The 14,697-nt window shown below is 48.0% G+C and overlaps 1 protein-coding gene across 9 annotated transcripts in view; it reads left to right on the top strand.

The window, feature by feature from the left end:
• The window catches only part of DAB2IP (DAB2 interacting protein), a 314,157-nt gene that overhangs the window by 263,591 nt on the left and 35,869 nt on the right, over positions 1-14,697 (top strand). For all 9 annotated transcript variants that reach the window (XR_007770036.1, XM_050926821.1, XM_050926822.1 and 6 more), the window contains 2 exons: positions 11,058-11,202; positions 14,060-14,204. Coding sequence is in view for 8 of the 9 variants with exons in the window: in XM_050926821.1 (XP_050782778.1) it covers positions 11,058-11,202; positions 14,060-14,204 (290 nt within the window). In the remaining variant the exon portion in view is untranslated. The remainder of the gene's footprint in view (positions 1-11,057; positions 11,203-14,059; positions 14,205-14,697) is intronic.

Below are 14,697 nucleotides of genomic sequence, written 5' to 3'. Positions count from 1 at the left end.
ACCCATGATAGAGATTGCTGTGTCTCAGGCTTGCGTTGTGGAGCAGTCCTAGCTCCCTGGAGGGCTAGAGCGCATACAACTGATGGGAAGAAGGTAGGCTCATCCCAAGGCAATTTCTTAGTCTGAGACACTGCCCCAGGTGCCCAAGAAAATTGTGAATCTGTCCAGAGCATTCATGCAGGTTTCCTGCACTGGCGGGGCGGGGGCCGGGGTTGTGCTGCAATGCGGCTTCTGTTTGTTCTGCGTTTTTATCCTGCCTTTATAGTCTTCTGGTGCATGGCTTCTGACAGCATAAACAATGAATTGGATGCTTGGTCAGTGCTGAAGCCACTCTATGATGGCCACATCAGGACCTCCATCCACCATCCCAGTGAGAAAGAGAGCAGTCCTTGACCAGATGGCATACTCTTTGTTCTTGAGCTCCACAGGGCAGGGCAAGGTGCTAAAGAAACCCAACAGTGAAGATGTAAGTTAAAACCCAACGTACCCTCTTGTAGCGAGGAAGGATCTTTTGGTTCATGTGGTTGTTCAGAGGGGCACGTGAGAACTGAGCTGGCGAGACTAAGGGACCTAGATCTGCTTTGTCTATCTGCCAAGAAATGAGCCATCGATCCAAAATTTAGTCCCACATCACCTGCTGCTGCTGCTCCTTAGAAAGACTGTGTCTGACGTGCTGTCTGACAGGGTCAGCTATTTCAGAAAAGGGACAGCTTGACTTTCTCTGGTGGTGTTGGCGTGGCTTTCAGGTGAAATTGTGAAGTACGCTGTCTTGATCATTGGCTGTGCACGGTAATGCAGCCAGGACCTTGCTTTCACGCCCAATCACTAGGGGACCAATGACAGCCAGGGCTGGAAGACTGGAGACTGGAGTTGTCCAGGTCACGCCAGTAATGATATGAAGGGCAGAGTTAATCAGTGAGTCCAACTTGCCACAATGACGACTGGAGCCCCATGCTGTTGCACAGTAATCAGCAGGTGGAGAAACCAAGGCATTGATCGATGTCCATAGGATTGCAGAACTAGCATCCCGTGAGTTGCTGGCAAGCCTGCAGAGGAGTGTGACTCTCAGCTAGTTTGTGGCTCGTCTTCTCAATGTGTTGTTGAAAGGACAGAGAGCTGTCAAGCTTTATCCCCAAATAAGTAGAGTGCAGTTCAAAAACGGTTGGCTGGTTGCTCAGAACAACCTGCCGCTGTCAATGAGCTAACCAGTAGGCAAGATGGATGGCACTGTCTTTAGTATGTATAGGTTAAGTTGCCACTTTGAAAAGTACTTGGCAAAGGTGTCAGGGTCAGGCAGGTCTCCAGCTCCTCATAGCTATTACCAGGCAGAGATCATCAGCATTTACGAACTTCATTGCCAAGGTGGGAGGTAAGTCAGCTGTATACATGTTAAGGAGCATTGAAGCAAGTATAGATCCCCAGGGAAATCCGCTGTTCATTCACTGTGGGCCTTCATGGTATGGGGTAGGAGAAACAGGTGCTTATCTCACAAATTCAATCCCATCTCACTGGTAGGAATGAGACCAGAGGCAGTCTGAGGATCTGGATCCATGTTAGATTTAGACTAAAGCCCAGGGTTTGGTTGTGAGGCTGAATCAAAAGCACCAAAATCTCATGAGCATTGGCCAAGATAGCAGAACTCTTGAGAGAACAGCTGTTCTTACAAGATAGCCACCATCATTTCAGAAGACACTGGCCACATCCAAACAGAAGCTGGAAAATTAGCCTCTATCAGCTTGGAACATGGAACCAAAATCATGGGCCTGCTGCCTTTCCCCCAGTTCTGATAGATGAAGGGCTTCATAGGTGAGGTTCTGTTTCTGGCTTACTTCGATGGTTATCTAGTCCCCAAAAAGACATGTCAAGGAGCAGCGCTCGCTCTTCTGCTGGTGTTCTGTAGCGCTGCAGGCCAGGGTATGTCCCTTCCAAGATGTCGATCTTGGAACAGTTCTACCTCTGTGCATTTTCCTTGTCTGTTTTCCCAGAACTGTCACTTGAAGGGTCAGTTCTGAAAGCCATTTGGCTCTGGCACAGTCACTGGGCTCAGGTAGGCTACTGGCACAACGCAGGCCATTATTTCATGGCTATTGCATATACGGAGCTTTAACAAGGTATTACTGGCTTCATGTTGTGCTGTGAAAAGAACTTTGATTCCACTTAACTGTGTTCTTGGGGCTGTTCATTGCTTGAGAGCCCAGCTGCTGCCAGAACATCTCTGTTGGCCTTTGTCTTGTACATGTTTTTTAGTTTACAGTTTCAGCTGGCTGCTTTAGTTTACACGGTATTTTTAAATATATTTAAGGGACACTCAGTAAACTGCCAATATGTTTTAAAAATCAAATGTTTTGCTGTCATGTAGTGTAAGCCTAGAACTGAACTGGAATATGTTTTCCTTCTCCAAACTCAGCTTCTTCCATCACACACTGATCCAATTTTGTATGCGTGATCATGAATATCCGGAGACACAGTGCTTTGCTCAGAAGTGCTGGACTCCATACTGTTTAATTTAAAAATATACCCTGACAGCAACTGTATTCCCTGAACAATGAATGACGTGGGTTTGCAGTGTTACTCAACCTTTTGGATACCAGGGAGCAGCTTGCTGCCTTCCTAAACTGTTACAGGGAGATTTCAGGGACCAGCGCCGGTCCACGGACCAGTCCTTGAGAAACACAGGATAAAAGAATGCCAGGTGGGTGGTGTGTTTTCTTCACACCTGGTAATAGTGAGCATGCCAGTGTCCAGCCCCAGGCTTTTCATTGTGGAGGGGCTGGCACTGATTCCACAGGTGTAACTACTACACCTTGCCCCCGCCGCAAAATCTGCCATTTGTACTATTTTTGATGTATTTTTTTATTTGTGCAAAACGGTGGTGGTGGTTGGGTTTCGTCAGGAAGTTCTGCCACAGCACAGCTATTTCCCAAACAGGCATCTATAATCAAAGGGCATCTTGTTATCCTGCTACTAAAACACTGAATTTCAGGGACTTCTGACAGGACACATACATAGGTCCCTTTTCCAGACCTGATGAGGGGCTCTGTGTAAGCTGGAAGGCTTGTCTCTCTCACCAACAGAACTGGGTCCAATAAAAGCTATTACCTCCCCTGCCTTGTCTCTCTCAGCATACGTGTGATCCAGCCCTGCCAACCCTTAGCACAACTCCTGCCCCACCCCACCCTCCTCCCCCCCCCCACAAAGAGTATGGCCGGACTCTGGGGCCAGTCTTTGGGATAGCTAGTAATCTCATTACCCTTATCAGTTCAATCCTCTTAAGGTTAAGTCAGTCCTATTAGTCAGGCTTGTGATGTGCAGAACCTTGTCATTTCAAAATTAATCTGCCCAACAGTCGGTGATGATGTTAGCTACTCCAGCACAAGGGGGAGTGCAGTTCAGAGCAGCAGGTATGGGGGGCGTAGCTCTGCAGCTCTCATTAATGCCGGCTAAATAAACCCCTTGTGCCTCCAGCTGTGAATGTTTCCCTGAAAGATGCAGGATAGATCTTGTGTAAACATTCTCCAGGTTGGCGAGGTTATAAAATGCTCCAAGTACAATCTGAGCAGGATTCGTGGTCCCAGACCTTTGCTGCCTGTTACGCCTCTGGAAAGGCCTTTCCTTACTAGGAAATGCTGCTCTTCACTCTTTTGCTCATTGCCTCACCCAAAGAAACGTGCCTTGTATCACCTTGTGCTTTCCTTGTGCCGAAGAGCTGGCTGGCTGTGTGTTTACGTCCAGAGGGGTGCAGCAGACATGGAGATGTGCCCCAGGAAGCGTAGAAGGATGTATATGTACAGACAGACATGTTGGAGCTTAGATGTGGGCTGTCCCTTATGGAAACAGCCCATGTAACTGAGTAGAGAATGACACTCCGGCTACAGAATTGTATAGAACGGCTCCAGAACCATTTAGAAAGGGTCTTATTCCTTGTTAACTTCTATAGACTTTTAGAGAAATGTCTGTAAAGCCCTACTGGTTTCATCCCTATTAAATCCTACTGGGACTTTTCCAGAGGACTGGGGCCTTACTGATCCATTCAGGCAGGAGTGCACCTGTCAGCACAGGTTGGAGGGAAGAGCATCCATGCATGGGAGTGTGGGCGAGGGGGCCGGGGGGCACAAAAGGCATGTGGGAGAGCATGTATCCAGGCTTATTAAATCAAGTGGAAAGGCTTCCTGCCCCTTTGCAGCATGGGTGGGGGGTTGGTTGGTTGGTTTGTTTGTTTTTCTGAAGTGATTTTATTACAGAGTTTTATTCACGTTTGACATTGGCAAATCTGTTGATGAAAATTACAAGCTGTCTGTCACGACCCTCAGTCCAATACTTGAAACACAGGATGCGTTTGTCTCTCAATACTGTTTACATTCTCCAGGGCAGACGCAGGTTTAAGCATAACCATTGTGGTGCAGAAAGACAACCTGGGGGCAAGGAGTGTCAGAATTATTGATTGAATGAATTAGCTGCCTGCTCCTCTCCTGGTTAGTCTCTAGTGAAGAAGCTTTTTCTTCCCATTATTTTTTGTGTGTTTGTTTGAGCTTAGCAATTAATGTGCTTTCTCACTCCTGCTGACATCTGTGATGAAGAATTGTCTTTCTGAGGGGTGGACTTTTCAATCAGTTCTCCAAAGTTCAGGGCCAATAGTTAGCTGCTGGCCCAGTTGCATGTAATGGGACTTGTGGGCCCAGCCTGTCTGTTGTCAAGGAGCAACTAACCACTTGAGTTTGGATTTCCAGGTAAGAACATAAGAATGGCCAGACTGGGTCAGACCGAAGGTCCATCTAGCCCAGTATCCTGTCTATTGACAGTGACCAATAGCAGGTGTCTCAGAGAGAGTGAACCTAACAGGTAATGATCAAGTGATCTCTCTCCTGCAATCCGTCTCCACCCTCTGACAAACAGAGGCTAGGGATACCATTCCTTACGCATCCTGGCTAATAGCCATTAATGGACTTAACCTCCATGAATGTATCCAATTCTCTTTTAAGATCATAGATAGAGCATATTGCCCCCTCTCTGCCCCAGTCCAGCGGGGTGGAGACATGGACATTGGAAGGAAGAGCAGGGAAAATGGGCAGCAGCTGTTCAGAATTAGGGCCAGGCAAACTGGTTCAGATAAAACAAGACACTTCCCTCCAACCCCTGTCGAAGCTGTCACTGGACGTACCAGGTGCCTCAGCTCTGGCTGAGACTGTGAACTCTTTCTGACCAATGTTCTAAAGCAGTGGTTCTCAACTTATTACAGTGTGTTACCTGGGCCAAAGGGGCCAGGTGGCAGGGCAGTGGCAGCCCGGACCCTGACCCCGGATCCTCTCCATGCGGGGCTGGCTGGCTGCCTGCCCGCCCTGAACCCCTGCCGCGCGGCTGCCCCAGACTGCACAATGTGGGGCCGGCTGGCAGCCCCACCCCCGCCGCGCTGGGCTGCAGGGCAGCCTGGGAACCTGGCAGACCCCAGCATGCAGGCTGGCCTTTAGCAGACAGCTGAGCTGGCCACAGCTGTGTGCTAATTGGGTCGCATGTGGCCCTTGGCTTAAGAACCACTGTTCTAAAGCCACAGAGGCATGCACCACATTTGCCTATAAACTTGCTTGTTATTTATGATCAGAGTTTTATTTTGGGGTTCGCAGCCTCCCGCCTGAGGCAGGTGCAACCCGACCCTCATGCCTAGGTTAGAACATCAGGGCCCACATGCTGTCACAAATGCACTACCACAAGGCCTCGCCAGGCCGCTCGCTCCCCTCCATCTCCTGTCTCATGCACTCCCTCATGCTCTTTCCCTGGGAAGCGGCTCATTCCATCCCATCCTGGTGAACCACAGCCACACGGCTACCTGCGGGGGAGCAGCACTGTACCACCTAGGGCTGCTGGTGCCTCTCTCCCAAGAAGATCTCACTGTGCATTACACGTAATTTCCCAGTCCCCTTCCTCCCACCAGTCCCCTCGCTCTGGAGATCATCTAGTACAACCCCCTGCTCAAAGCAGGACCAACCCCAGCTAAATCATCCCAGCCAGGGCTTTGTAAACCTCTAAGGATGGAGATTCCACCACCTCCCTAAATAACCCATTCCAGAGCTTCATCACCCTCCTCAGGGTTGAGCTGGACAGCTAGAAACAAGCTGCTGTGAGATTCTCCGAACAGCCCTTTCTCAGGCATTTGCTAACCCAAATTGGGCCGGGCAGAGGCAAGTAAATGGGTCAGAAGACCGTGCTTGGGAACTTAAGGGTCTGTGTTTTAGTTCCATGGCAGCAGGGGTGTGGTTTAGCTGTTAAATAACAATGTCAGGATTCCCCATCCAGCTCCCCACTGTCACTGGCTGAACTCCTGACTTAAAATGTAGTTGCCATAATCAAGGATTTTGACTTCTCATGTCTCTGCACAGGGCCAAGCTGCTGGAGGGCAGGTTGTAATAATGACCAGAGCAGGCATGTCATGGGACTCTCTTCTCAGCTTTCTTTATGTTGGGCCACTCACACTCAGAGTTTTGCATTAAGTTGTGGATTCTAAGGAGTCCTATAACTGGGCTGAAGCCACCAAAATTCACTTGATTTCTGGTCAGGCCTTTGGTCCATACATCTCAGCCCCCGACCCAAGTTTTGCTTTTGTATCAAAACTCCGCGCTCAGCCTGGGTTTTGGTCTTGCTGCCCTGTGGCCAGGAGTTGTTCCAGCTCTCAGCCAAGTCCTCAATTGACCAAAAAAAAGAAAAAATGCCAACACTTGGCTAAGAGAAACTCTAAAACTCAATGGTCCTGAGATAATTAATATGTTGGGAAAGTGACAGGAAAGAGTATCAGGCAAAGCCAAGGTCAGCGGCTGCTAATTAAGAATCAGCACCTTGTGTCAGCCTGAGCTGCTGCTTGGAATTGAAACATACACAGGAGAAACCCAGGAAGATAAAGGTGATAGAGTTACACAGATAGCAGCAAAAGGGATTTGAGCAGGGGGTTTAAAGTTACTTTCCAGCTCCTCTGATAAAAGGGGAAGAAGGCAGAGAAAACAGCAAGGGGAGGGAAATTCATGCCTGCTTGGTTGCCAGAGAATTATGGAGCTTTCTGGGCCCACAAGCGGAGAGATTCTCTGTCTAGAGAAATAATCTGAATGACTTCTTTTTTTTATTTTTAAAAGCTTGTCTTTCATTATCGAGGCTCCTGTGCAGGGAAGGCTCTGCTGGCACGTCGGTCCCAGCCCTGTGAACGCCAGGCCTGTGTAAGTCACATCCAGCTGACTTGTGAAATTGGCCAGGGTACTTGGGCACAGCTGTGCAGCAGCCATGCATGCCCCTGTGTGTACAATGAAGCCCTCCTCATTACAGACTGCTCTTCAACCTGCCCTGATGGCTTTGCTTTCCCATTATGCCTGTCTGTAACCTTTATGGGAACATCCTACAGGAGTTTGAAACCAACCTATAGAGTGATCTGGCAGTTACATTGTTCTTTGTTACATTCTACAGGATGGCTTCAGAATTCTGAAGGAAGGCTCCTGTTCTCTGTTGCTTTCTGTCGGTCTCCAGAGTTTCTTTAGAGCCCACTTGATTGCATCCCTATCAAATCCTATCGGACTTTTCCAGACAGGAAAGTGTTATGCACCTCAGCTGATTACACCCATGTTTGTAAATTAAACTGCCAGTGCTGCTAAGATCTTTCCCATTCTGGCACTGGAGCTGTGTCAGCCTGCCCTGTAATTCATCAAGCGCAGCTGTACATTCATACTCCAAAGACTGTATGTTTGAATCATGTCAATGCCTCTGCTGAAATGTTAGGGAAAAGTAAATGGAACATATCAAGTGCCTATGTCGATGCATCACTTAGCAAAATGGGATCTGAAGGCCTCCTGACAGAATGGGTAGCAGGGCGGGGCAGGGAATTTACGTAATGAACATTGATTCTGTACCTGCATGGTTCATAGCCTACACAGCTGCACCGAGACTGGTATATGATTCAGCGCCACATGTTCTCTTCACGCGCCCTGTTGTGTGTTTATGTCCTGCTGGGCTTTTGTTTTTATTTCAATGAAATGTTAGTTCATTTTAAAAGGAGTCAGCAGTTGCAGGAACTGAGAAGGTACCTGCCAAACACCTAGAAGATGCAAAGGAGCATTATTATTATTGCTCATATTATTGCACATACTTTCTTTAATGCAGGACAGACCACATAGGCATTCGGATGATGTGGTACTGTCCCAGCTGGAGTTATGCGGACTCCTGGATTCAGTGTTTCCCTTGTGGGGCACTGACTCTGCATCTCATGTGCAATGGAAGATTGGCATTTAGTTCTGTTCCCAGGCATCACTAAAGACCAGTTAGACTAATTCTTGAGCTGCAATCAGGACTAGCAGTAGTATTGGTCTTACGTGCTGATCAGAATTGCTGCTCCTATTGATCGCGGTTGGCACATGAGCCTTGCTTTTGGACAAGGTGTTTGGAAGGATGGAGGTGGATGTTAAAATACGACTGGGTATCACTTTATTTCCTCTTACTGTAAATATGTCTAATCTTCCTAACAAGGGGAGAGCAAAGCAGTGGCCATCAATCACGACAGGGAGCTGCACTACAGCTGTCAGTTTGTGCTGAGGAACCAGACCTCGCAGTGCTTCACAGTCCCTATCAATCTTTCTTCCTCTTTTTTAGTGCAGAATGTACTGTAAACCGTCTGGATTTTTCTTTTTTTCCATGAAAGAGGCACAATAATACAGTGTCGGTAAAGAATGAAGTCGCTTGGGAATGGAATGGGCCATGTATCACTTCAATAATTCCTTTGCTTGTAGGTAACCAGTTCAAATTCAACACAGGTTGGAAAGCGATTGAAATTTATCCCCATTTGGCCTATGTGAGATGAGTTGATGTGTCTTAATTCAGCTCCTTGTAGACAGGTGTCCACATCCAAAATAAACATCCAGACTAGAACCAACTGCCCCCTTGAAGGCAGCCTGAGCAGCCACAGTCAGGGCGTGGAACCTGAATGACTGTCTCACCCGCAGGCTGGCAGGACAGCGGATGAGGGAAGCCTGTACTATTATGCCTGTGAGTGTCCATTGTGTGGCTGGAGGATGACAGGCTCCAGGGCTGTCAATCTGCCATCGTTATATTACTTAGTTATCTTGAAGAGTACGTCCTTCCTCCCCTGTCTGGACATCAGTGATGTCTTACTGGAAAGTGTGTGGGGGTGGGATCAAACAAAACCTCCAAAGTCTCCAGAGACAGATTCTGAGACCCCAGTCAGATTATCTGGCCTGAGCCTTGGAGTATCAAGTGTTACACTGTACACACTCATAATCGGAAACACCTCCTTCTCACTAATGGAAAACTGATTCCCAGGGACCACCCCTCTCCCAAGATCAATGCTGCCTCTTTGAGAGAAAATCTGGCATGGTCTTGGAGTCAGATGGCTGATGTTAGGGTTTGACTGGATTTCGTGGGTCCCCAAAGTGAAGAAAATCTATTCAGATCCCATCTCTTTGAAAATCTTCAGAATTAAGACTGGAGGTCTTCCTGGAACGTGCTGCTTATTAGTTTAATCCTGGGATACCCCAGCATGTCTGTCCCATGTCTGCAGTGTTGGTTTCTGTAAAAGGGGAAGGTGAATGAGTCATTACTTTGTCGAAGGGGAGAAAACAGTGTGGCCCAGACTCATTTGCCTTCCTTGACGTTGTTCTGCTATGCCCATGATAGCCGGGTGGGGCAGATTCATGGACATGAGAAACCATGAGGTTCTTCCAAGCTATGCAGGTACCTTGCTGGCCCACATTTATTTGGGGAATGACAGCACGAGGCTTGGAGATGGGCATTGCCTTCCATGATTCATGCCCCAGCCAACAGGTTGTGTGTTTTACAGATAGTTATGGAAGCCGAAGGAAGGAGAATTTCATTATCTCTGTGAAGAGTTATCACCAAGCACAAGATTTTGTTTTAGTCGAAGGCAGTTTAAAAAACTGTCTTCAGCTGTATAAGTAAATTTACCTGTCAGCATTTCTCTCTCTCTCTCTCTTTCCTGCAGGAGACAACAGTCAGAAGTTTAATGTGGGTAATTCACACAGTATCTGGCAGCTGATTTCCCTTCTGCCCTCCAAATGAATGTCAAAGTGCTGGGAAGGGGCAAGACACCTTTCAGTACCCAGAGCAGTCCTGGAGGCTTAAACAGAATTCCAGAGCAAACATGTTATTAGCAATGCAGATAACAGTATGCGCAGGTGTTCTTAGCATTTAAAACTGTGCAATATTTAACCTGCACTCAGAGCTAGTGCCAACTGAATACTATGCCGCCCAATGGCTTTTCAGCTGGGCACATGGGGAATCAGGTGATCCTCCTGCCTTCCCCCATTAACCCCTTCATTCTAGCAAACACAGTGGTGCTCTTTGGAGTGCGGATGTGCTGTTAGACTTGGCAAGTAAAGGTCAGCCCTCACTGATGCAGAGGGCAGTGCTGGCAGCGTGTTTTGCCCCCACTCACCAGGCACATTGCTGGGCAGCATAGAGATTAATGAGCAGTTGGATACCATGCACATCAAACTGGAAACGAGTCCATCAGCGGGAATGTGGCAGTACTGTTTATTTGCCTAAATACTAGAGTAAATATGACATTGAAGTATCCTGGTGCATATTTTGGGCTTGATTTTCAGCTATTAATTGGGGGCACAACAAATGGCATTTGAACATTGTCTAGCTGTTTTTCTGCCATTGTAGTTAGATGTCTAAATGCAGCTGCAGTTAACAGGGTGGACAAAATTGTGCCCCAAAAAACCAGGAGGCTGGCTTGAGACCCCTTTAAAAAGCGGGCCCGCAGTGAAGACGACGGTGGTGGTAGTGTTGAAAATGTCTAAGGGCTAGAATGGCTTATTTTCCAGATAGCTAAATAATAACTCTTCAGAGATGTATTGTACTGCTTGTCTCCTTTGTTAGGAGTTGCGGGGGAGCCAGAGAAGGGGCAGGGTTAGTAAAGAAGTGACTGATACATGCAGGAGAAGCTAGAGGGCTTCATGGTCTGGCCCCCTGGAGAAGGAGGATCAGTGTGTTCTCTGCTAAATGACGCACGGGTCAGTAAGTGATAACCCACAATGGACTTTCCCTTTCAGGATTTCTTGACTGACCTGATGATGTCCGAAGTTGACCGCTGTGGTGAAAATGAGCACCTCATTTTCCGAGAGAACACGCTGGCCACGAAAGCCATCGAGGAGTACCTGAAGCTGGTGGGGCAGAAGTACTTACAGGATGCCTTAGGTATGTGCAGGCAGGAGAAGGGGTGGGGTGGTTGGATCTACCCCACGAAACTCCTTAATCTCTGCGGTCCCTTGTGTTCTCCGTTATGGAAGGAACATGAACTCAGCACTGCCTGCCTTCAGTTATATCAGGGGCATCAAAACTTTACCCAGCAGAGGGCTGCTCTGGCAGTTTGTCAGGAGCTTATGGTCTGTGTGTATATTGCATAGAACAGAGCAGATTGCAAATTAGTGTGGGGATGCAGCCTGTGGGACTACAAATCCCAGCATGCAATGCAGTCAGGCCACTTGGATCCAGATGGAGCATCAGATGCTGAAGCATGTAGTCTGTGTGGGCTGCCCCAAAGTGACAGCAGAGGGCCATACTTTACAGCTCTGTGGGGCCACCTTGAGGTCACTGCTGAGTTATCTAATCTTAGCTCTTTAATCTGCTTTCAGAGGAGAAAGCACATTAATACTTTTAAATCATGTTATGCACCAGGTCTTCTGCCATAGCATCCTGGCTCCCCAGACGTGCGTTCGCAGTGTCTCACAGGCCTTATTGGATCCTTCCACCTAGACAGCAAATCAGTGACCCCAGTCTGATTTTCCCCTGATCACTAATGGATCTGATGAGAGCTCACAAATTTGTGTTATGACCGTTATATTCCAGATTGTCAGAAACTCTTCATACCGGTTTTAAAAAGGGCTGGATAACTTTGACTCAAACAACAGCTACACTGCCACAAATCAAGATAATTATGGCTTCTGCTTCAGGGCAAAAGCTGATCAACTTTGGAAGGTCCGTGTGAAGTCCCGCCTGGGCAGCACTGCACAATGGTCAGGTGCTGTTGGGGAAAGGTGGGGGATGAATTGCCTTCCTCTGAAGCATAATGTACTAGACTCAGCCAGAGACGCAATAGAGGGCTTGCTGGATCCATTGTCTGATCTGATGCACATCCATACATTATCCCTGTTTATCTAGCTGTTAATTTCCTTCTCATTCATGGTAAATTCATGGCAAGATCCCGGCAATAGGGTCATATAACATTAGGAGGGAGGTGATTGTTAATGCCAAAAAGCAGAAGTACCAGATTAAAAATAGTAGGGATGGAGACCAGGGGTTTTCAGGCAAATTCAATCAAACCAGCAGACCTTAGGAGAGTTTTTAAAAAGGGATATTATTTGTTTCTACGTTCTAATGATTTCTGGCTGAAGGTAAGTCTGTAAGCTGATTACTTTTAAAAATGCTAAGAAGTCAGAAGTTTAATGAAGGGCTAGAATTTCCAGGGCTAGATTGCAAATATTCCCACTGCTCCAGGCTGGTGCAGGGGAAAGCTGCAGCAGTTGTTCACTGTTTGGGGTGCGGATTGTCGGTAGATATTTGATGAAGGAAACAATTCATCTTTGTGTGGCAGGGTAACACAATAGTGCATATTGCCTGCTTTAATGGGGCAGGATATCGCAGCAGGCATCACTTGGAGCAAACGGAGAGGTTTCAAAAGCTGGCCGGCTGAGTGGAAAATACCTGGGACAGGCTCTCCGGTAAATCACTAAATCCTGTTTTGAGGCAATAGAAGGGAGAAAGCACATAAGGGAGCTGGCCAAGGAAGAGCCTGTGGTCAGCAATTGTTGGATAGGCAAGTGGATTGGGGTGAAAAGGGAAACTGAACCTCTTCCCAGAACTCAAACCAATTCTTTCTGCAAACCCATCTTCACTACCTGGGAGCAGCACAGCCTGCTGGGGAAGGTGGTTCTCCTGGGATATCCAGTCCAACCGGACACCTTCCCAGGGAGCTTTGTTCTGTCCGGATTGGCAGCCTGGTCCTGCAGCTCCTGGAGATGCAGAGAGGCAGCCAAATCCTGCCTTATCTCTATTAACGTCCTTCCCCTGTGTCTCCACCACTTCGCTTGGAGCCTGTCCTGCGTCTGACTCTCCCACTGCCTTACTCCTTGTGTGGTCAGCTATTCCTGTGCAGAAGTTGGCGGCTGGGGGGTAAAACACCCCCCAGTCTGAATGGCGATAGTTCTGCCCACTGTGCACGGGTAGAAATGGTGGTGCAAGTATGAGGGAGGGGTGAGTCAGGCCCCATAACGTGTAACACAGGGAGTGTAATGAATGATCAACTGGCAAACATCAGTGAAGGGAAGCGAGGAGAATGACCTTGATGTGACACTGCCTGGTGGTTTAGCTCTAAATCAACCAACCAGTAAAACTCCTTCTGGGATCTCCCACTTCAACTGCTCATTTCTCCTGTGGCCTGTGACCATGTCGTAACCTGTCACCGGCGCAATTTCTAGCATCGGAACACTGTCAGCTGAGATCATAATGACATGCTACCGAGTCCGGACCTCACAAATTGCCCTGGCACGTGTGGACTTGGTAACATCCCATCTGCTAGCGCAGCACATGGGAATGATCTATCCAGACTGGCACCATCCTGGGGGAAATCAGGGCAAGTAGCACCCTAGGAAAGTTGTGTTTTGGCAAAGCAGCATTACAGCAGAATTTCCGTGTCACTGCCTCAGGACACGTCACTAGAACTGCCAGCCGGGAGAAGAGACTGACACTCGCCAGCCAGGGTTTCAGTCCCTTTCCTCCAGGTTTTCTAGTATTGATCCATAAACAAAGGATTCCAGACAGAAATAAGCCACTCAGAACAGTGGGTCTGAATCCCCAGACACCTTGCAGGCTCTTAGCCAGCCTCGCCCTTCCCGCTAGATATCTTCTCTTGCCTTACAGTCCCACTCTTTATCACCCATGTGACAGGCCAGGGTCTAGGTTAACCCCTTATACACTGGGGCTTGTGCAATGCCTTTCTACCTTGCCACCAAAGACCACCTCTCTCTCTCTCTCTCTCTCTCTCTCTGTTTTGTAGGGGAATTCATCAAAGCTCTGTATGAATCAGATGAAAATTGCGAGGTGGACCCCAGTAAGTGCTCATCCTCAGACCTTCCTGAACATCAGAGCAACCTGAAAATGTGCTGCGAGCTGGCCTTCTGTAAAATCATCAATTCTTACTGGTCAGTATCCCTACAACCCTCATTTCCCTCCACATGCTTTTCCGCTGTTGCAGACAGGGTACTGCTGTAGGTGGGGAATGTACCATCGGAGCACTCGGGCTGTTTTGCATTGTCCTTTCTTCTAGTGATGAAAGACAGCTATTCACAGAGCCCTGTAGATTGCAGATGCCCTCAGTAGCTGCTGGGAGTTGTAGTTCTCATTTTCAGCTGGGGGGCTGCCCTGGGACACCAGCCCATCAGGGAGTGGGGTATCCAAGTGAGCAGAAGCAGGACCCTTGGGTTCTGTGCAGGGAAGCAGGAGGCAATGTCACTTCCTCCTTCCATGCGCACATTGCGAACACTCATAGCTTCTTATTGGGCACCTTTGGGTCTTGCCTGGGAAGAGAATGAGAGTGGTCATGGCTGCAGAAATGTGCCCTTTTCACAGTGACAAGTGTTTTGCCAAAACTGACTTCGTTTTGGGAAACCTCACATTTTTTTCTACAAAAAGTGA

The sequence above is a fragment of the Gopherus flavomarginatus genome, chromosome 17, assembly GCF_025201925.1.
Source record: "Gopherus flavomarginatus isolate rGopFla2 chromosome 17, rGopFla2.mat.asm, whole genome shotgun sequence".
Lineage (NCBI taxonomy): Eukaryota > Metazoa > Chordata > Testudines > Testudinidae > Gopherus > Gopherus flavomarginatus.
Note: the sequence above shows the minus strand (reverse complement) of the source record. Positions and strands in the feature narration are given on the sequence as shown.